Source organism: Panthera tigris, chromosome A1 (assembly GCF_018350195.1).
Source record: "Panthera tigris isolate Pti1 chromosome A1, P.tigris_Pti1_mat1.1, whole genome shotgun sequence".
In the NCBI taxonomy this organism is placed as follows: domain Eukaryota; kingdom Metazoa; phylum Chordata; class Mammalia; order Carnivora; family Felidae; genus Panthera; species Panthera tigris.
Genome location: NC_056660.1, coordinates 19537943 through 19559565, shown reverse-complemented (window position 1 = coordinate 19559565; position 21623 = coordinate 19537943). Strand labels below are relative to the sequence as shown.

The window sequence follows — 21623 nt, the reverse complement described above, 5'->3', positions numbered from 1 at the left end:
AGATACCAGACTAGACCCTCCCCCATTCATGCTCTGTCTCTCTCTGTCTCAAAAATAAATAAACGTTAAAAAAAAAAAATTTAAAAAAAAGGGGCGCCTGGGTGGCTTGGTCGGTTAAGCGTCTGACTTCGGCTCAGGTCATGATCTCACGGTCCGTGAGTTCGAGCCCCGCGTCGGGCTCTGTGCTGACAGCTCAGAGCCTGGAGCCTGCTTCCGATTCTGTTTCTCCCTCTCTCTCTGACCCTCCCCCATTCATGCTCTGTCTCTCTCTGTCTCAAAAATAAATAAACGTTAAAAAAAAAAAAATTTAAAAAAGGAGATACCAGACTATTAACTCTGGTTTCCTTAAAGGGATGAGATAGAAGGTGGAGATAATTACTGACTTTTTACTTATACATAACAGAGTTGTTTGATCTGTTACAGTGAACATTAAAAACAATTAGGTATGGGGAGAAATCAGAAGCTTTCCCACTAAAATCAGGTTTAAGGCAAGGATGACCCCCTCACCATTCTTTTTCAATGTTGTACTGGAAGTTCTAGCTGATGCAGTAAGATAAAAAAAAGAAAATAAAAGATATACTGATTGGGAAGAAAAAAAATAAAACTCTTTGTAGATGGCGTGATTGCCTATGTAGAAAAATCTAAGAAATGTTGACAAAAAAATTGACCAAAAAACCTCCTGGAACTAATAAACAATTATATTAAAGCTGCAGGATGCAAAGTTAATATATGAAGGTCATTTGTTTATTATATACCGGTAATGAACAATGAGGGTCTTGGAATGGAATTTGAAATTAAAAACAGTACCATTTACATTAGCGCCCCCCAAAATGAAATACTTTGGTATACATCTAACAAAATATGTACAAGGTCTATATGAGGTGAACCACAAAACTCTGATGAGTAAAATTTTTAAAAAACTGAAATAAATGGAGGGAGATCCATGTTTGCAGATAGGAAGACTCAATATTGTCAAGATGTCAGTTCTTCCCAACTTGATCCATCCATTCAGTGCAGTGCCAACCAAAATCCCAACAAGTTATTTTATAGATATCGACAAACGGATTCTAGAGTTTATATGGAGAGGAAAAAGACCCAGAATAGCCAGCACGATATTGGAGAAGAACAAAGTTGGGGGATTGACACTGCCTATCTTTAAGACTTACTGTACAGCTATAGTAATCAAGATAGTCAGCGTGGGTGGAAGGGCAGACAAATAGGTCAGTGGAGCAGAATAAAGATCTCAGAAATAGACCCTCATAAATAAAGTCAACTGAGGAGCAAAGACAATACAATGGAGAAAAAAAGTATAGTCTTTTCAACAAATCTTGCTGGAACAACTGGATATCCACGTGTGAAAAACAGATAGAGACACAGACCTTATACCCTTTACAAAAACTAACTCAGAATAGATCACAGACCCTAAATGCAAAATGCAAAACCGTAAAACTCCTGGAAGGTAACACAGGAGAAAGTTCAGAAGACTTTGAGTTTGGTGATGACTTTTTTTTTTTTTTAATGTTTATTTATTTTTGAGAGAGACAGACAGAATGTGAGCAGGCATGGGCAGAGAGAGATGGAGACACAGAATCTGAAGCAGGCTCCAGCCTCTGAGCTGTCAGTACAGAGCCTGATGCGAGGCTCTAACCCACGAGCTGTGAGATCATGACCTGAGTTGAAGTCAGACACTCAACTGACTGAGCCACCCAGGCGCCCCTGGTGATGACTTTTCAGGTATTATGCCTTAGGTATGATCCATGAAAGCAAGAATTGATAAACTATGCTTCATTAAAATGAAACATTTCTTCGCTGCAAAACACACTGCCAAGGGAATAAAAAGACAAGCCACAGAATGGGAGAAAATATTTGCAGAAGATATATTTGATAAAAGGAGTTATCCAAAATATATGAAGAACTAAAACTCAACAATAAGAGATGAACAATGAGCCAAAGACCTTAATGGACACCTCAGCAAAGAAGATCTACAGACGGCAAGGCATATGAAAGATGCTCCACTTCCTGTGTCATCAGAGAAAGGCAAATTAAAATTAGATACCACCACAGCTGTTGGAGCGGCCACAATCCAGAGCGCTGATAGCACCAAATGATTCCAACGATGTGGAACAGCAGGAGCTCTCCTGCATCGCTAATGGAAATGCACAATGGTACAGCCTCTTGGGAAAACAGTTTGGTCGTTCTTCTAAAACTAAACACACTCTTACCATACAGCCCAGCGATCCTTACTATTTATCCAAAGGGATGGAAGACTTACGTCCACACAAAAACCTGCACACAGATGTATATAGCAGCTTTATCGATGATTAACAAAATTTAGAGGCAACCAACATGTCCTTCTGTACATGAAAGGATAAATAAACTGTGGTACAGCCAGTCAATGGAAGATTATTCAGGGCTAGAAAGAAATGAGCTATCAGGCCATAAAAACACATGGAGGAAACTTAAGTGCATGCTGCTCAGTAAAAGAAACCAATTTGAAAAGGCTGCATACTGTATGATTCAAAGTGTATGACAGTCTGGAAAGGATGAATCTTTGGAGACCGTGAAAAGATCAGTGATGCCAGGGATTGGGTGGGAAGAGAAAAGATGAATAGGCAGAGCACCGGGGATTTTTAGGGCAGTGGAAATAACTCAGCATGACACTAAAATAGTGGACACATGTCAGTATACATTTATCAAAGATCACAGGATTTACAATACTAGGAGTGAACCCTACGGCAGGGTTCACTGTGGACTTTGGGTGGTGATAATGATGTGTCAATATAGATTCATCAGTTATCATAAATGTACCACTCTGGTGTGGGATGTTAATGGGGGAGATTATTTGGAGGGGAGCAGGGAGTATGTGAGAAATCTCCGTACCTTCCTCTCAATTTTGCTGTGAATTTACAAACGCTCTAAAAAAAGTAAGTATCTGAGAAAAAAGTTAGGATGATAGATATGTGGTCAGTTGAATGTAAAGAGGGGAAAATAGAAGGATGGATAAAACATTTTTTTAAATGTGCACATTGTTGATCTACTGAGCTTTGGTTGGGCAAACCTAAGAAAATAATCTAAGCCACAGCCATACTTGCATATTATACTGTTAGTGAGTGTTAATAGATAAAATCTCTTAAAAAGTCAATTTGACGGGGTGTCTGGGTGGCTGTCAGTTGAGCCTCCGATTCTTGATTTTGGTCCAAATCATGATCCCAGAGTTGTAGGATGGAGCCCCATGTAGGGCTCCACGCTGAACGTGGAGCCTGTTTAAGATTCTCTCTCGGGGCTCCTGGGCGGCTCAGTCAGTTAGGCGTCCAACTTTGGCTCAGATCATGATCTCACAGTTGGTGGGTTCGAGCCCCGTGTCAGGTTCTGTGCTGACAGCTCAGAGCCTGGAGCCTGGTTCAGATTCTGTGTCTCCCTCTCTCTCTGCCCCTCCTGCACTCACACTCTTTCTCTCTCTCTCAAAAATAAACATTAAAAAAATAAAATAGGCTGTTTCTTTGATCAAAAAAAAAAAAAAGAATGAAAGAAGGCTGACAAAATCTCGCCAATTTTCTCCACGATTGTGTGTTGCTATTTTCATAAGAAAAACAAATGAACAAAAAATTAAGTTTACTGGCAATTGCAAAAATTGTAAAAAAAAAATTTAAGTGAACTGGTAATTGTGTTGTGTATGCTAATTCTAATATGTTGATTCTAAATACAGATCTGCATCAAGTGGGTTTCATTTTATATCGTGCCTTGTTGCGAAAGGAATGGAGCTACCTTTGGCTCAAACCGGAGAACCATTTCAGTATAATCAAAGTAGCACATGAACTCTATGAACTTAGTAAACACTTGCCTAGATCATGATGGTCTTTAATAAATCTATTTAGTGTGTGTGTGAGGAAACTTGGGGCCCTCTAAAGCGGGAGGCTCAGGAGCAAGCTACTCTTGGTTGTGATGGAGGGCGGTTGAGAATTGCTGCGTAGACGTGTACCCACCTTCCTTACCCCCACCGTTAGCTTCTCACAGGAGAATGACTTTACTACTTAGCCTCCTCTCTTCCATTGTGAGTCTGACTCTTCAGAAATGAGAAATGAGTAGAGTGCTACTTCTTGAAGGAATAACTGATAGGAATTAAAAAGTGACAAGTTGAATAATGTTTTTACTTAGAAAATCATGGTGAAGAAAATCCATTTTGTAGCTAAACTTCTTAAGGAGGGATAGGGTAGAAAAGTGAACACTCAAAGGAATTTTGATACGTCCTATATTCTGTCATATCTGTCACCTCATGCTTACCTTTGTGGCATCTATCACAAAGACAATAAAATAATATTTTCTTCTAAAAAGTTACACTATATCAACTCAGTAAATACCCAGATAGCAATTAAGGAGTTTATACATCTGTCCGCCCACACACCTTTCTTTAAGTCATCAAGAGAAGATTCTGGAATCCTCCAAATGTTTTGAACAGATTCATTGTTCTGTTTCTAAGCTCAGACGAAGGCATCAATTTATTATTCTTTGCAGCTTTCCTTATGTTTGACAACTTACTCTTTAAGAGTATATGGGTATTTGCATTTGAAAGACTCAAAACCTGGCTGAGGCTTATAAACACTTGATTAGTTTCTACATATAAGTCATTGTATATGTAGATGCTTAGGTGAAGTGTACACACACACACACACACACACACACACACTCACCCACTTGTGTTTTAGGTGTCCTCACAAAGAGTGTATTCAGTGTGTTGTATAGAAACTATTTTTGAGTAAATTGATCTCCAGATTAATCTCATCAGATTGGGGAGATGCCTTTCACGTATCTGTTTGATGGATATTTATTGATTTCTTAATGCACCAAGACACTGTGCCATGTACCATAGGGATATGGGCACGAATCAGATGCAGCCTTGAGAAGCTTGTTGTGAGGAAAAATAAGTTACTGATATTAGAAACAGAATCTTTAAAATACCCGATTTGTCTCTCTAGTACAAGATTGGCATCTCTTTGCTCACTGGCCAGAGCCCTGCAGATCTTCAGCTGTGGCACTATTGAGAAAAAAGTACTTGGAATCAGGGTAATCTTCAAAATTGACTAGTGTCAAGACTCTGAACTTGATCCAGTTTTCTTCTCATACATAAGTAAAAAAAAAAAGAAAAAAAAATGAACTTCAGCATTAAAAGATAACAGTTATAACTACATTGGATCATAATTATGATTGCTACTTTTAAAGGCATACAAAAATGCTGAGTTGATTGGCAAAATACTAATGTTAGATGTAATTCTGTGCTTATGTTTCTTTATACCATCTAGTTTTATCGAAACATAATTATTCCCTTAAAGAATTTCTTTTTGCTTGATATTTTTCTTCTCTTTTACAGGAATTTATTTTATCAGAAGATTATAACAAGATGACTCCTGTGAAAAACTATCAAGGTAGGAATGAGAGAGTGGTGTTTTTACCTAGACTTTGAAATGTTTCTTGATGGCTTCACTTTACAATATTCATGGGGAACAAAACAAAGCAATCCTTTGAGGTGAATATTGTCCTAGTCTTTAGGTTCCTCAAAAAATTAAAAATAGATCTACCCTATGACCCAGCAATAGCACTGCTAGGAATTTACCCAAGGGATACAGGAGTGCTGATGCATAGGGGCACTTGTACCCCAATGTTTATAGCAGCACTTGCAACAATAACCAAATTATAGAAAGACCCTAAATGTCCATCAGCTGATGAATGGATAAAGAAATTGTGGTTTATATACACAATGGAATTCTACGTGGCAAGAGAAAGAATGAAATACGGCCTTTTGTAGCAACGTGGATGGAACTGGAGAGTGTTATGCTAAGTGAAATAAGTCATACAGAGAAAGACAGATACCATATGTTTTCACTCTTATGTGGATCCTGAGAAACTTAACAGAAGACCATGGGGGAGGGGAAGGGGAAAAAAAAAGTTAGAGAGGGAGGGGGGCAAACCATAAGAGACTCTTTAAAACACTGAGAATAAACTGAGGGTTGATGGGGGGTGGGAGGGAGGGGAAAGTGGGTGATGGGCATTGAGGAGAGCACCTGTTGGGATGAGCACTGGGTGTTGTATGGAAACCAATCTGACAATAAATTTCATATTAAGAAAGAAGGAAAGGAAGGAAGGAAGGAAGGAAGGAAGGAAGGAAGGAAGGAAGAAAGAAAGAAAGAAAGAAAGAAAGAAAGAAAGAAAGAAAGAAAGAGAAAAAGAGAAAGAGAGGCCTAATGAAGTTGAATGACTTGAATGACTTGGCCTATGCTCCTATAGCTGGTAAAGTGCAGAGCCAGACCAGGTCATTGTGATTCCAGAACCCCCAGCCTTTGTCCTTTGTCTCTACTACACCACACTGCTGCAAAGCAGTGCAGCAGCATGGAGAGTGGGGCCAGTGTCAGGAGTGAGCTGTTTCACATGGGACTCATTTCTTTTTTGGCTAAATATTTTTAAAGGCTTAGAGGGTTCATGTTGTCTAAGGGGAAGGAATTATGGTTTTATCGTGTCTTCAACATTGGCAGTATACCATAGGCTATGGCCAGAATATGGATCAGGAGCCATTTTCAGTAATGATTTATTTATCCAGACCAATAGTGTCATGGGATCAGAACATTAAAGGTGGATCTTTTAACACTTAGAGGTTATTTCATCCACACTTCTTGACTTCATTCATCCTGCATGATCATCCAGCCTCTCTTTTGATACCTCCAGAGACATACCTAGCAACCTGTCCTGATTTTATAAAATTCTAAGCGTTAAGTTCCTTATTTCTAGATTTTGAGCCAAAATTCATTTCCCTATGGATTTAGTCTTTAATTTTTTTTCACATAGCACTTACCAAGTATTCACTGAATACCTAATGTGTTCCAGTAACTGAGGATTTTAATAGTGAATAAGACATGTATAGTACCTGCCTACAAGCGTACCCTGGTCCCCTCCTCTCCTCCTTTTATCCCTTCTCTTTTTTAGCCTAAACATTTTGCATTCTCCTTTACATGGCCTGAATTTTTGTTCTTGAAAAAAGTTTTTTAGTTCTCTTGGTCACAGTTGTCTTGGGATATCATATTGTACCTTTGGGACCATTTAAAATGTGACACATTGTGGTAGGCAGCCTTTAAGATGGTTCCTAATGATCCTTGTCTCCTGGTATTCATGCCCTTGAGCATAGACTCCCCTTGAGCGTAGACTGGACCTGAAATATGGCAAATGATAGATATCACTTCTAATATTAGGTGACAAAGAGACTAGTCCTTCTTGCTTGCCTTCTCCTGCTCTTGCTGGTTCTCATGGAAGCCAGTTGCCATCTTGTGAGCTACTTTGTGGAGAAGTCTATGTGGTAAGGAACTAAGGGAGGCCACATCAACAGCTGGTAAGGAACTGAAGCCTTCAGTTAGTTCAGCAGCCTGTGAGGAACTGAATCCTGTAGACACTTATATGAGAGAGCTTGGAAGCAGGTCCTCCCTCTGTCAGTCTTTCAGATGAGACTGTAGCCCCATCCCATACCTTGATGTTATCCTGTGAGACATGTTTTAGCAGAGGTAGTACCAAGCTAGGCTGCACCAAGATTTCTGATCCACAGAAACTCCGAGATAAGAAATGTCTACTGTGTTAACCCACTAAGTTTTTGTGTAATTTGTTACACAATACATACATACCAATACATACAGATAACCAATACATACATGTAATGTGATAACCACAAAATGGTATTTCCTTGCTGTCCTGGTCCTGTTCTACTATAAAGGGTGAACTTTCTGATAGTCACTTTACACTGTGGGCTTTTGTGGAGCAGCTCAAATTCTTTAATGGTTCTCACTTCTGTTGTTACTAGGCTACATCGCCTGTACTTGTGAAGCTATTGCTTTTTTGGGGAGGGGGGGGAGGGAGTAGTTTTGTTTTGTTTTTAGCCTAAATGCTGGACTTCACATTCTGTTATTCATCATCTCATTTTATTTAGTCCATCATCTCAGCTTATCAAGGTATTTTGAAATCCCAGTTGTCATTAAATCTTTTTTTAATGTAATGCTAAGCCTGTGAGAGAAACAAGAGGGAAAGTCCCACGTACCAGAAGCAAAGAAAAGAACTAAAACTCAAAGTGATAGTATACTGTACCTGACATGCAGCTGTCTTGGGGAGAAAAATAGAACTTCTAATAGCTTGAAGCTTTTGTATGAACATTCACTTAGGGATGGAAGAGAAGGCCTAGGGCTTGAGTGAGATGGGAAATTGCAACTGATATTTACATATAAAATGATATATAGAGAGGGGGAAAAGGCTTCCGGATAAATGAAAATTGCAACCTAAAATTTTGGAGTTAGAGTACAAATTTAAATCATACATGTAGGGCTAGAGGCAGCCTTAAGAATTTAACATAAAAATTGGTCCTGAGCCGATGGTGTCCTTGTGATACCTGCTAGAAATAAATTCAAAAGCTCTCTTCAGCAAGACAAGTCACACAAAGATCCTGCAGCAAAAACAAGCCCTGCTTAAGATACGTTCATAATAATAAAAATAAAATAACAGTTAAATAACAGTTAAATAACAGTTATTAACAAATAAAAGTTAAAATCCACTATGAGTAAATATTAACAGATATCAAAAGGGAGGTGAACTATAATTTTTTCAGGCATAAAAAAACAGAGAGAACTCACAGACCTGCACTAAAAGAAGGAAGTCCTTCAAGAGGGAAGAAAATGATGCCAAAGGAAAATAGGGAATGAAGAACACACAAAAGAATGAAGAGCACCAAGCAGATCACTATGAGAGTTTTTCCTATTATTTACAGCTTGTCAAAAGATGACTTACTATTAAATAAAAATAATAACAAAGTAGCATGAGGATCATAACATGTGAAATTAAAATGTTTGACAACAGTAACACAAAAACCAAGAAGTGGGGAGAAATGGAAGTATACTATTGTAAGATTCTTATACTACACATGAGGTGATATAGAATCACTTGAAGGAAGACTGAAAGTTAAAGATGTATACTGCTGGCTCTAAAGCAACCATAAAATAACAAATCAGAAAGTTACGACTAATAAGGCGACCAAGGAGATAAAATGGAATCATAAAAATCATTCTCAGTTCTCATTCTCATTCCCCTACCTCCCCCCAAGAAAAGGAAGAAAAAGGAAGAAGAACATATGGGAAAATAGAAAACAAATAGCAAAGTGATAGAGTTAAACCTAACAGTTCTCAATAGTCATATTAAACGTGTGTGGTCTAAGGCCAATTAAAAGGCAGAGGCTGTCAGATTGAGTGAAAAAAGGAGACCCTAAATATATACCACCTAGGAGAAATGCACTTTAAATATAAAGACCTAAAGAAGTTACAAATAAAAGGATAGCAAAATATATACCATGCAAAGACTAGTCAAAAGAAGGTTGGAGTGCCTATGTCAATTTTAGTCGAAGTAGACTTAAGAGAGAAGAATATTAAGAGGGATAAAAGATTGTATTACCAGAGGTTATTTCAAAATGACTAAGGGGTTAGTCCATCAGGAGGACATAACAATCCTAAATGTTTATGCACTTAATAAACATAGCTTTGAAATACATGAAGCAAAATCTGATGAAACTTCAAGAAGAGAAATAGACACATTCTCAGTTGTACTCAGAAATTTGAATATTCCTCTCTTAATAATTGATTGAATAGATCAATAATTGACAGAATAAGTAGGCAGAAAATCAATAAGGTATAAAAGGTTTGAACAGTACACAGCCAAATTACTCTCATTGATATCTGTAGAACATTCCATTCACCTAGAACAGAAGATACATTATTTTCAACTGCGTACAGAACATTTATCAAGGTAGACTACATTCTGGGCCATAAAATGAGTCTCAATAAATTTGGGAGAATTCAGGTCATGCAAGATGAGTTCTCTGAAAATGGTATTGAAGCAGGAGTCAATAACAGAAATATCTTTGGGAAATCCCCAAATATTAGGAAGCTAAATAACCATGGGTCATCTAAAATAATCCATGGATCAAAGAAGAAATCGGAATGGAAACAACATATCAAAATTTATGGGATGCTGCTAAAGCAGTCCTTAAGGGGAAATTTATAGCACTAAACATCTATGTTAGAAGAGAAGAAAGGTCTCAAATCAGTGACCTTAGTTTCTATATCAAGAAACCAGAAAGAGAACAAATGGAAACATAAGCTATGCAGAAGATCATAGCAGAAGTTCATGAAATGGAAAACAGAAAATAGAGAAATATCAATAACACCAAAAGCTATTGTTTTTGCTTGTTTGTTGAGATGAATATAAGTGACAAACCTCTAGCCAGACTTATCAGAAGAAAAAAAAAAGAGAGAGAAGATGCAAGTTACCAATATCAGGAATAAGTGAAGTGAAACTATTAGAGATTGTAGGAATATTTAAGGTTAATAATGACTATTATGAACAACTTTATGCTAATAAATTTGACAACTTAAATGAACAAATCTTTGAAAGGTAAAAATGACACAAGTTCCCTCAAGAAGAAATATAAAACCCTAATAGCCCTATATCTACTAAAAAATCTACTTTATAATTAAAACCTTCCCACAGAGAAAACTCTAGGCTTTTTTTTTTTTATCAAACATTTAAGAAAGAAACAATACAAACTGCACAAACTTTCAGAGAAAGACTTTCCAACTGATTTTTGAAATCAGCATTACATGATACTAAAACTAGACAAAGACAGTACAAGAAAAGAAATATACAGGCTGGTGTTCTCCATGAAAACAGATGCAAAAAATCTAAATAAAATTTTAGCAAATCAAATTCAACAGTATAGGATAGTACATCATGACCAAGTGAGGATTATTCCAGTTTATATCCAGAAGAAATAGAAGCAGGAATTCAAACATTTGCATACGATTGTGCATAACAGTATGATTTACAACAGCTAAAAAGTGGAAACAGACTAAATGGCCATGAATGGTGAATGGATAAACAAAATGTGGTATATCAGTAAGATGAACTATTATTTGGCCACAAAAAAGGATTGAAGTACTGATAAATGTACAACGTGGATGAACCTTGAAAACATGCTAAGTAAAAGAAACTAGATACAAAGGACCACACTTTTTGAACGCAATCATATGAAATGTCAAAAATAGAGGAATCCATTGAGACAGAGAGTAATTAGTGGTTGCCAGGGATAGGGGGTAGGGGAAAGGGGAGTTGGGGGTTTGGGTTTCTTTTGGGGGTGATGGACACATTCTATAAATAGAACATTTTTTCATGATGATTGTACAACATTGTGAATATACCGGAAACCACTGAATATTATATGCTCTAAAATGGCTTAAATGATGAATTTTACCTCAACAAACATTAAAAGAAAAAAAAGCAGTGATACCAAAACCAAAGACAGTACAAGAAGGGAAAACTATAGACCAGTATCTCTCATGAACTTAGATGTTAAAATCCTTTTAAGAATTCTAGCAAATCCAACAAGTTAGAAAGAATTACATACCCATGACCAAGGGGATATATTCTAGATATGCAAAGCTGGTTTAACATTTGAAAATTAGTGTAATCCATCACATCAAAAGTCTAAAGAAGTAAAATGATATGATCATATCAATTGGTGCAGACAAAGCATTTGATAAACCCTGGCACTCATTCACGATAAAAACTCTGAGCAAACTACGAGTAGAGGCAAACCTCCTCACCCCGATAAAGAAGCGTCTACAAAGACGTACAGCTAACAGTGTACTTAATCGTGAGAAACGAGATGCTTTCTCCCTATGATCAAGATCAAGGCAAGGATGTGGTCTCTCAGCATTCCTATTCAAAAAGTATAACTGGACTTCAAGCCCAGGTTTCTGAAGCTTAGTAATATGTATGTACCTTTGAAGGATTTCTTTTTGAATGAAAGAATTCTGTCACCTTAGAAGGAATATGTGCTCTGAGTTTCGGGGTTTGTTTTGTGTTTGGTGTTTTCAGTAGACCTAGGCAGTCTGAAAGAGAGAGAGAGAGAATCAACTATGGCAGAGAGCTGATGGTTTTAGCCTTAGTTTCATCACTCGTTGGTTGCACAGATTTGAGCAAGTGACTTGACCTTTTTGAACCTCTGTCTCCTCCTCTCACATAATGGCAGCCCAGAGGTTTTAAAGCCCCTTGTCTTCTGGGCTGCTGTCATCTCCTTGGACTTAGAAAGGGATGAGAAAAAGGGACACTCACTGGGGGCCACTTTCTCCCTGAAATAGACTTGTGAAACTTGGGCCATTAGAAAGTTCATTTTTATTCTATCATTGGTGGACCTTGATTTAGACATCTGATGACAAGATCTTCAGGAGTTTCTCCAAGAAGTCATACCTTTTAAGTTAGAGACAACATTTTGATCTCGAGGGTGGCTGATACTCTGACAGGCAGGTATTTAGTGTAGAGAAGTCATAGGGTTATTGCCTCTGTACCCCTGCCATGCCCTGTTAGATTCTCTATGTTTTAAGTATTGGATTTAAAAATACCAGGCATTTGGTGGAATGGCTGTCCTGTGGGTACTCTTTGTGGTAGCCATTGGTTTGGTGGCCATTCTGAAAGGGTCATCCGGCCAAGGCCAGGTTATGTCTGTAAAATGGGGAAACCACCCACCTTTGTAGGATCATTTCAGAGACTAAATGAAAGAATATACAGTAAAACCTTAGTTTGTGAGCATAGTTCGTTCCGGAAACATGCTTGTAATCCAAAGCACTTGTATATTCAAAGTGAATTTTCCCATAGGAAGTAATAGAAACTCAGATGATTTGTTCCACACCCAAAAATAATCATATAAAATGATTACAGTCCTGTAACATAATACAAAATAATAAAGCAAATACAAAATACAAAGAAAAACAAACAAATTAACCCACACTTATCTTTGAAAACCTTTGTGGCTGGTGTGAGGGAGACGAGAGAGGAGGGTTATTGTGTAGGACGACTTTCACCATCACTAATGGAATCACTCCTGTCTATTGGCTCAATGGAATCTTCTTTTTGTGCACCTTTAACAAGGAACCTATCCAATGACACTTGATTTTGCCTCCTTTTGAGGATTTTACGGAAATGTGACATTGCATTGTCATTAGATTCATCTCTCGTACTGCCTTATTTGGGTGGTGCTTTTCTACAAAATTTTGCACTGTTTTCCACATTTTACACATCTCCCTAGTCTCTTTTGAAGTGAGGGATTCCTCTATTTTTTTCTCCTTCTCTTCTGCAGATGAGATGCAGATGTAAACTTCTTATAAAGTATTTCAGTCTCAGCCACTCGCATACCTTGTTCACACTTCTTGATGATTTCCTTCTTAACTTCTACCATAATCATCTCCTTCTTACCGCTTTTCTTTTCAACCTTTTTCTGCATGGGGGCCATTGTATATGCTCACATGGATGTTGACTACAGTACAGTATTAATAACCTCTCGTCATATACTGTATTTAATGTGACTGGCAATAAGGCAGCAGAGGGAAGGGTCTATATCTGCAGGCAGCCTGACCTAGAATGAAGCAAAGCATTCCTAAGGTTACTCTTATATGTAACCTTAGCAAAGGACTATCCACAGGTGCTTTGAAGTGACAAAAAAAAAGTACCAGTTGTGGGCACCTTCCAGAATTCTAAAAAATCACTGATTTCTGCCAAACAATGGGGCCTGAGACTGAGCATCCATGCATGGGAGATGACCACCCACAATCTCTAAGCAAGAGAGACAGAGAGAGAGAGAGAGAGAGAGAGAGAGAGAGAGAGAGAAGAACCACTAAGAACGATTGGCTCAGTTGTGATCACGGGGTGTTTAGCATCACATACTACTCGTATTGCAAGGCATCGCTTGTTTATCAAGTTAAAATTTATTAGGAATGTTTGCTTGTCTTGCAGAACACTTGCAGCACAAGTTACTCGCAATCCAAGGTTTTACTGTATTTAAGCGTTTGGCATTTGTTAGTAACTCAGAAATTGGCAGGTCGTACTGTTCTTGCCAATAGAGCTGCATTGATCCATCCATACTAACTTTATTTTCATGATCGAAATGGAAAACTGATGTTTTCTCCATCACGTCATCACTTTCGTGATGGGTCTGCGCTTGCCCACCAGACTGCCGGCTCCTGGGCACAGAGCCTAGGGCGGTCCGGGTTCCTGGATATCAATCTTTGGTTATTCCAGTCAGTTCTGTTCAGTGGCCATGGACCCCCTCTACCTCACCCTCTGGAATTGTATAAGAAGAAAGCAAATTTTTATTGATTTTATTCAATAATTGAGAAGCCGTGAGACCTTGGCCAAACTACTCGACTTCGTTGTGCCTCAGTTTACCCACATGTAAAATAGGGAGATGGAGTAGATGACATGAACAGTTGCTTCTAACTGTGATGCAGTTATTCTGTGGCGGTGTTGCCTCTGTATAATGAGCAATCCTGGGAGATTTGCCCTCATTATCACATGTATGTGTACTTTGACATCAGGGATATTTCATTCTCTTTTACATGGCACTTGGGAATAATTCTGTCCTCCTTTCCAGCATTTGATTTCTTATAGAAAATTCATCTAGAACTTTGTTGTGGGTTTAAGAAGCCATACTTCATCAAAAGGAGAACAGTAATGTTCTTTACTTTTTTTAAGCTTACATAAACTCACCCTGGTGACTTTATCATAAGGACATCATTGCTAACACGTTCTATTGTTTTGTGGTCACATTGTGCCACTTTCTGGCATTCTCCAGCTAAGCAGCCCTAACTTAATGTCTGAGACAGATGGCCCAGACCCTTTGGTAATGGGGGTCTGGGTGGTAGGAAACTTTTGGTTGGTGTAGGTAGGAAAGAAAGAGAGCAACGGGAGGAAATGGATAGTTTGTACAAGACCGTCTAACAACTCAAGCATGCCCCTCCACAGTGGTGGGCCTGCGCTCCTGGTGAGAACCACCGTTCTGGTGTGTGTGCAATGGCTGTCATACTGTCCAGCCTACTCTGGGATGGGGAGAAGACAATGATGGATCTCTGTGGACCATGCTTCGTCAGTCTCCTTTATGATGCTTCATGGGTTATTTTCGTATCTCTTGGTTTTTCAGCGCATCAGAGCAGAGTGACGATGATCCTGTTCGTCCTGGAGCTGGAGTGGGTGCTGAGCACTGGGCAGGACAAGCAATTTGCCTGGCACTGCTCCGAGAGTGGGCAGCGCCTGGGAGGGTATCGAACCAGTGCCGTGGCCTCGGGCCTGCAGTATCCTTTGCTGGACAAAAATCCCTTGGTGGGACCTTAGCTGTTGACTCCTTTCTTTCATGAAAAGCTTGGGTATGTGCAACTTGAAAGTTTTGCATTTGCTGCGTTGCCCTGCTGATTAAGATTCTCACTGACTTAACCATTATGCAAATCATCAAGGGTCCTCACGGAGGTGGATTAAAATGAGGTGATTTCCCCGCAAATAACAGGTCCTGCGGAGCAGGGTTGTGGAGTGACTATGACGCAGGTCTGACATCCAGACAGGACACGGCCCGGATTTAGGAGCCTCAGCTATCAGAAAGGATTCTGGAACATGGAGATAAAACCATCACTGAAATACAGCCTTTTCCTTCTCTGCATACAGAAGTAATTTACACATAGATATTAAGGTTGTAAAGAACCACAGGATTCCTATTTATTGTTTTTAGATATTCATGGGGGAGCTACCATGCCAGGACCAGAGTGGGTCAGCTGGTATCTACACGGTAATGGTACAGACTTTATTCCAGGTACAAGACCCTTCCAGGGTATGTAGAGTGATACTAATTCTTATCTCCTGAGTCTCCAGGGCCCATGTGCTCAGTGTGAGTACCTGTAAATGCCGGGAAATCCCCATGTCTGTTCCACTGGGCTCCAGCAAGCGCGGGCTTGATGAGTCTGAAGCCTGTGTGGGTGATGCTACCATGGAAGGAGTAAAGGGCCCCCGGCTTCTTAGTTTAAAAAGCAAAGCATCACTCTCCACCCTGTGACGAGTGAGGAGATAGATGGAAACAGATCACTTGTCAGCAAAAGCAGGAAGAAATAGTAAGACTTGCTCTCAGATGTTCATCTCGTATTTATAAAATGCCTGGTCCGTGATTCTCAACAGTCTCACAGAGTAGTTTCTGTCTCCTCACAGACGTGCCTCAGTAGCTGTATTTGTGTGTGTGTGTGTGTGTCAGCTAACGTCACTCCTGTTTTTCTCTCTGATTTGCCTCACTGGAAGAGCAAGATGAAGAAACTAAGAATGGCCATGGAGGAAGGTTGTAAATGTGGCAGGTCACCAAGCAGGCCAGAAACAAGGGTGATAAGGAACAGAAGGCAGGATCAACTCCTCTTCGAGAGGGTGGTCCCACCTGTTAAGGAAAGAAAGTCTGAAGTTTGCTTTCTAAAGGCCAGTTGAGACGAGCATAATGCTTGAATTGAAATACGTGCACTCTTATGTCAGTAGATTTCTTACAGTGTTCGAATTGGAAAGGTCTTTAGAGGTCATCCTGGCCAACTCCTGGTTTTACAGGTGAGCCGGCTGAAGCCCAGAAAGGGTCACATGCCTTATCTGCAGACACCTGGCTAGTATGTCAGAAAATCACCAGACTGTGAGGCTTCTGCCTTAGGCTGCTGTTTTGTTTTGTTTCTTCCCATCATACATTTGAGAACAGAATGAATAGCATCAGTGTAATTTGTTCTTAATATGCTGACTTCGGGACACCTGGGTGGCTCAGTCGGTTAAGTGTCCGACTTCAGCTCAGGTCATGATCTCATGGTTCATGGGTTCGAGCCCCACATTGGGCTCTGTGCTGACAGCTCAGAGCCTGGAGCCTGCTTTGGATTCTGTGTCTCCCTCTCTCTCTGCCTCTCTCTCTCTCTCTCTCTCTCCCTCAAAAATAAAATAAACATTAAAAAGAAATCTCTTTAAAAAAAAATGCTGGCTTCTATCTCACTAGCCCAGCCTAGAGATACATCTTCTATATCACTTAACCAAGCCAAAAAATATAGAAAAAGTACAGATCTTGCCCTTAGGAAGTTGATTTTTTAAACTATTTGGAATTGAAAAACAAGACACAAATGCCCAGAATTAAAAGTCTCCTGACTGTGGCAGTCTTGGACTCTTCTCTTCAGGCATCTCCAGAAGCCATCCTCATTTTTCAGCTGTTTCCTTTAGCCACACCATGTGGTTTACTAAGCAAAAAACAAAACAAAACAAAACAAAAAACACATATGATTTGATATCAGAAGACTTTGTATGTGTGTAAAAGCCTCTGGGTTCGTTTCCCGAGGTAAATCTTGCAGGTAGAGGGGAAATGCAGTACTACAGACAGACAGGTTCTTCCAGAAGATTCCCTCACCTCCACAGCTCTGCCTCCTAGCTCCAATTTTGGAGCCACGGTGCCCGCCCTTGTTCCTGGGAACACATACATCCCTGAGATTTTTCCAGTGCTGCTCACTGATGGCCTAACAGCACTGCTTTTGCCACAGGTCTCCTATAGAAAACTTGTGACTTTCCCAAGGCTGGAGGGTTTTTTCTAGGAGCTGCCTTGCGTACAGATTGTTAACAGTGTTAACATGCTCATACAGTGTTGGAGTTCACATTAAAATCCAGTTTTTAAACACATTTTTTTCATGGGAACCCTCCACCCCACCTCTTGCCTCTTCTTTCTTCCACCTTCCATACTTACAGTTTCTGAAGGGAAGGAAGGAGATCTGCTGAAACACCATAGAATGTTCGGAATAGTATCAGTACCCTGATTTCTCTGCCTAGTGGACCCCGGTGGCATATATAAGAAACTTCCCCAAAGTAACCTGTCTCCTAATTTTCACCTCAAAAAGTCACTTATCCAAGTCAGCAAGTGATAGAAGTCACGTTGAATTCAGCCTTTTCTCTCTTCTTTCAGGCCTCATAGGGGAGATGTAATTGTGCAGTGAAAATAACCAAAATTCAAATTGAGAAATAAAGGAAGACAGACTGATGGCTCAAAAATTGAATGATCAGTTTCTGAATAACCTCAAATCTTTGGTTTCTTTGGCTAGAGATCTGAAGCTTCAAATATTAAGTGAGGTATAATACTAACAAGAATCAAAAGGAAGAGAGGAGAGAGGAAAGGAGAGGAAAAAGAAGAAAATATCTTACAGTTGCAGTCCCTGAGAGTTTTATAGTGCTTCTATATAACGTTACTTTGCTCACTCTCAAAACAATTAGAAGTAAAAACAAAAAGACTGAATTCTCAATTTTCACAGTGTAGAAACCAAGGCTCAGAAAGGTTAAGGACTTTCTCTAGGGGTGCCTGGGTGGCTCAGTTGGTTAAGCGTCTGACTTCAACTTCGGCTCAGGTCACGATCTCATGGTTTGTGAGTTCGAGCCCCACGTCAGTCTCTGCACTGACGGTGTATGGAGATTGTTTCAGATCCTCACTCTCTCTAGCTCTCTGCCCCTCCCCCAGCTTGTGTTCTCTCTTTCAGTCAAAAATAAATAAACATTTTTTAAAAATTAAAAAAAAAAAAAAAGGAAGAAAGGCTAAGGGACATTCTCCAGGTCACGTAACTGTTACCTGGAAGAACCAGGAGTAGAACTTGGGTGTTAGAACTCGGCTAGCCATCTGCACTACTAAATAACGGTGGAATGGAGGTATTTCCCAAAGGTCACATGGCAGGTTGATGTTAGGAAATAGAACCGTTTTCCTTCCACCCTTCCCTTGCTGGTATTTAAATTTGTGAATACTTTATCTGGCCTTGCCTTTCAGTCTTGTCATTTGACCATGTTTGATCACATTTATCACACTTCCACAGAAATAATTCAGGTACTTTTTATTTTAAGATTTTATGCATGTTGGAGATATTTCCAAGATGTCTCCCTGTACAGTATAAGGTCTTTTCACCAAGTAGTCTCTTAGATCTGTTCAGGGCAAGAGTGCTGGAAAGCTGTTAAGATTATCTTGATTTTTGTATATCCTCATATCATACGTAATGCCAATCACTCTGGCTTTCAGGTTGTACTATAATTTATTTCGACCCTCTTTCACATGGCATTTGTTGAATTTCTTTACAAAGCATCCTATTATTTACCTGCCATCATAAATTGTTTTTTCATCTGTGTTCTTATAATTAAGGTAAATGTAAGGTGATCTTATTCCGTATATATCTTAGTATTGTTTTACATGTATCTGACCGCTTGTTTGGAGAGCATAACATTTCTCTGTTGTTCTTGAGCCTGAGGGAATTTGTGATGCCTTGTTCTTCACTTTTAAAACAAGTGTTTTATTATGAAAATTTTCAAAATGTGTACCAACTGGGAGGAGAGAACATTATGGAAACGCACGTATTCATCAGATCCGGTGTTGATTCTTCTATCATTTTGGCTTTCTCTCCCTTTTTGCTGGAGTGTTTTAAAACAAATTGCAGACCGTATGTCATTTCATCCTTAGGTACTTCATTGTACCCCGCTTTAAAAATGTGGAATTTTGGGGCTGCAGGAGAAGATGGCGGTCTCCACAGGAGTTAAAGTTCCTCGTAATTTTCGCTTGTTGGAAGAACTTGAAGAAGGACAAAAAGGAGTAGGCGATGGTACGGTTAGCTGGGGCCTTGAAGATGATGAAGATATGACACTTACAAGGTGGACAGGCATGATTATTGGGCCACCAAGGACAAATTATGAAAACAGAATATATAGCCTGAAAGTAGAATGTGGACCTAAATACCCAGAAGCTCCTCCATCAGTTAGATTTGTAACCAAAATTAATATGAATGGAATTAATAATTCCAGTGGAATGGTGGATGCACGGAGCATACCAGTGTTAGCAAAATGGCAAAACTCATATAGCATTAAAGTTGCACTTCAAGAGCTAAGACGTCTAATGATGTCCAAAGAAAATATGAAGCTTCCACAGCCACCAGAAGGACAAACATACAACAATTAATTTTAGTGGCTCTCAAACTTGTCTTAAATCAACAGCCTTCTACTCATGTTAATGTCTTGATTAAATATCACAATGCAAAATACCCACACATTAAGTAAAAGAATTCCAGCTGGTAAACATGACCTGGACATTTGTAAGAATATATTTAATATATGTACACCATTATGTTTTCAGCTTACGGGAGGAAAAATGCAGCACCATTTTTTTTCTCTTGTTAAGGCACTGTCATTTAAGCATAAACCTGGAGTACTCAAAATAGAATTCAGGTTTACAAGATGAAAGCATGGAGAGAAGAGTCAGATGCCGTGGAAGCATGTGTGTTTCTGAAAAGTAAAAAAATTTCAAGAAGGAAAAACAGAAATGGCATGCTTTATCCATCTTGCTTAGCGAAAGAGCTTCAAGTTGAAATTGTCTAAAGTAGCAGGTACAATGAATCTTGTCACAAATTGTGTTAATTTTTGAAGCGGTGTGAGTGCTGACTACTAGTAGTATCAAAAATATGTTCAGGATTGTTTTGATACCTGTATTTATGATAAAAAAATGTCATGGGGGAGGCCGATGAGTATCTGTTAAAAGCCGTTCCTGTGTGTTACATGTAACAGACATGGTAAATATTTGTTTACAGTCTTTGTTTGACAAACCATGCATTTAAGTGAAGTCAACAAAAAAAGGAAATAGGTGTATGGATATGTGATTTTGAGATTAAAGTTAGTCTTAAAATGTAAATAAAATGTGGAACGTGTCCTCTGGAAAAAAAAAAAAAAGTGGAATTTTTCCGTAATCACAATGCTGTTACTACTCCTAAAAATTTATAACTACTACTTGACATTGTAGAATAATCCATTTTCACATTTCACTTACTGTTTCATAAATGGCTTTTTGCAGCGGATTAGTTTAAAATCGGGTCCAGACAAAGTTCACATGTTGGCTGTGGTTTTCATATCCTAAATCTCTCAATCTAGGGCAGTGATCTCCTCCCTTCACTTTTTTTTTTTTTTTTTTTTTTTTTTTTGATGCCACTGTGACTTGTTGGAGTACGGAGCCTGTGTTCCTGTAGACAGCCCCGCATTCTAAAGTGGCCTCTGGTGCCTCGTGATGTCATTTCCCTTGTTCTCCTACCTGTGCGTCTCCCATATTTTTCTGTAAACTGAGACCCGCCTCTAAAATATTGACTCAGTTCAGATTCAGCTCCTGCTAAGACCACTTGGTCCTTGTGCTGTCTGGTTCGTGTTGCTTCACAGCAGGAAGCCCATAGCACAGGGTTGTCACCCTTCCAGTGATGCCGAGTTGATCAGTGATTCAGGTGGTGACCGCCAGGTCCCTGCGGCTCGCACCAGCCTTTCATTCAATGGTTTTACCAGTTGCTGATCTTCGCCTGGACCAGACCTTTCATTAGGGCTGCAAAGTGGCGATTTTTGTAATCCTATAATTTTTTCCACGTGTATTTGTTGGAATTCTTCTATAAAGTACAACTTGCAGGGCGTCTGAGTGGCTCAGTCGGTTAAGTGTCTGACTTTAAAAAAAAAATTAATTTATTTATTTTGAGAGAGAGTGAGAGCAGGGGAGGGGCATAGATAGAGGAAAAGAGAGAATCTCAAGCAGGCTCTGCACTGTTAGTGCAGAGCCCGATGCAGGGCTCAAACTCACGAACCGAACCGTGAGACCATGACCTCAGCCGAAATCGATAGTTGGATGCTTAACCAACTGAGCCACCCAGGCGCCCCAAGTGCCTGACTCGTGATTTTGGCTCAGGTCGTGGTAT

General features: G+C 39.3%; 2 protein-coding genes across 8 annotated transcripts in view; both read left to right on the top strand.

The window, feature by feature from the left end:
• WDFY2 (WD repeat and FYVE domain containing 2) overlaps window positions 1–21623 on the top strand; it is a 179029-nt gene that overhangs the window by 116019 nt on the left and 41387 nt on the right. For all 7 annotated transcript variants that reach the window (XM_042963255.1, XM_042963067.1, XM_042963131.1 and 4 more), the window contains 2 exons: window positions 5366–5420; window positions 15041–15191. In XM_042963255.1, coding sequence (XP_042819189.1) covers window positions 5366–5420; window positions 15041–15191 — 206 coding nt within the window. The remainder of the gene's footprint in view (window positions 1–5365; window positions 5421–15040; window positions 15192–21623) is intronic.
• Window positions 15187–20154, top strand: LOC102965089 (ubiquitin-conjugating enzyme E2 variant 2). Its single transcript, XM_042963593.1, has 2 exons — window positions 15187–15263; window positions 19370–20154. The coding sequence occupies exon 2, from the start codon at window positions 19424–19426 to the stop codon at window positions 19859–19861; it is 438 nt and encodes a 145-aa protein (XP_042819527.1). The 5' UTR covers window positions 15187–15263; window positions 19370–19423; the 3' UTR covers window positions 19862–20154.

Excerpts from the sequence above, each read along its gene's own strand:
- LOC102965089 (XM_042963593.1), top strand. The coding sequence starts at position 19,424 with ATGGCGGTCTCCACAGGAGTTAAAGTTCCTCGTAATTTTCGCTTGTTG.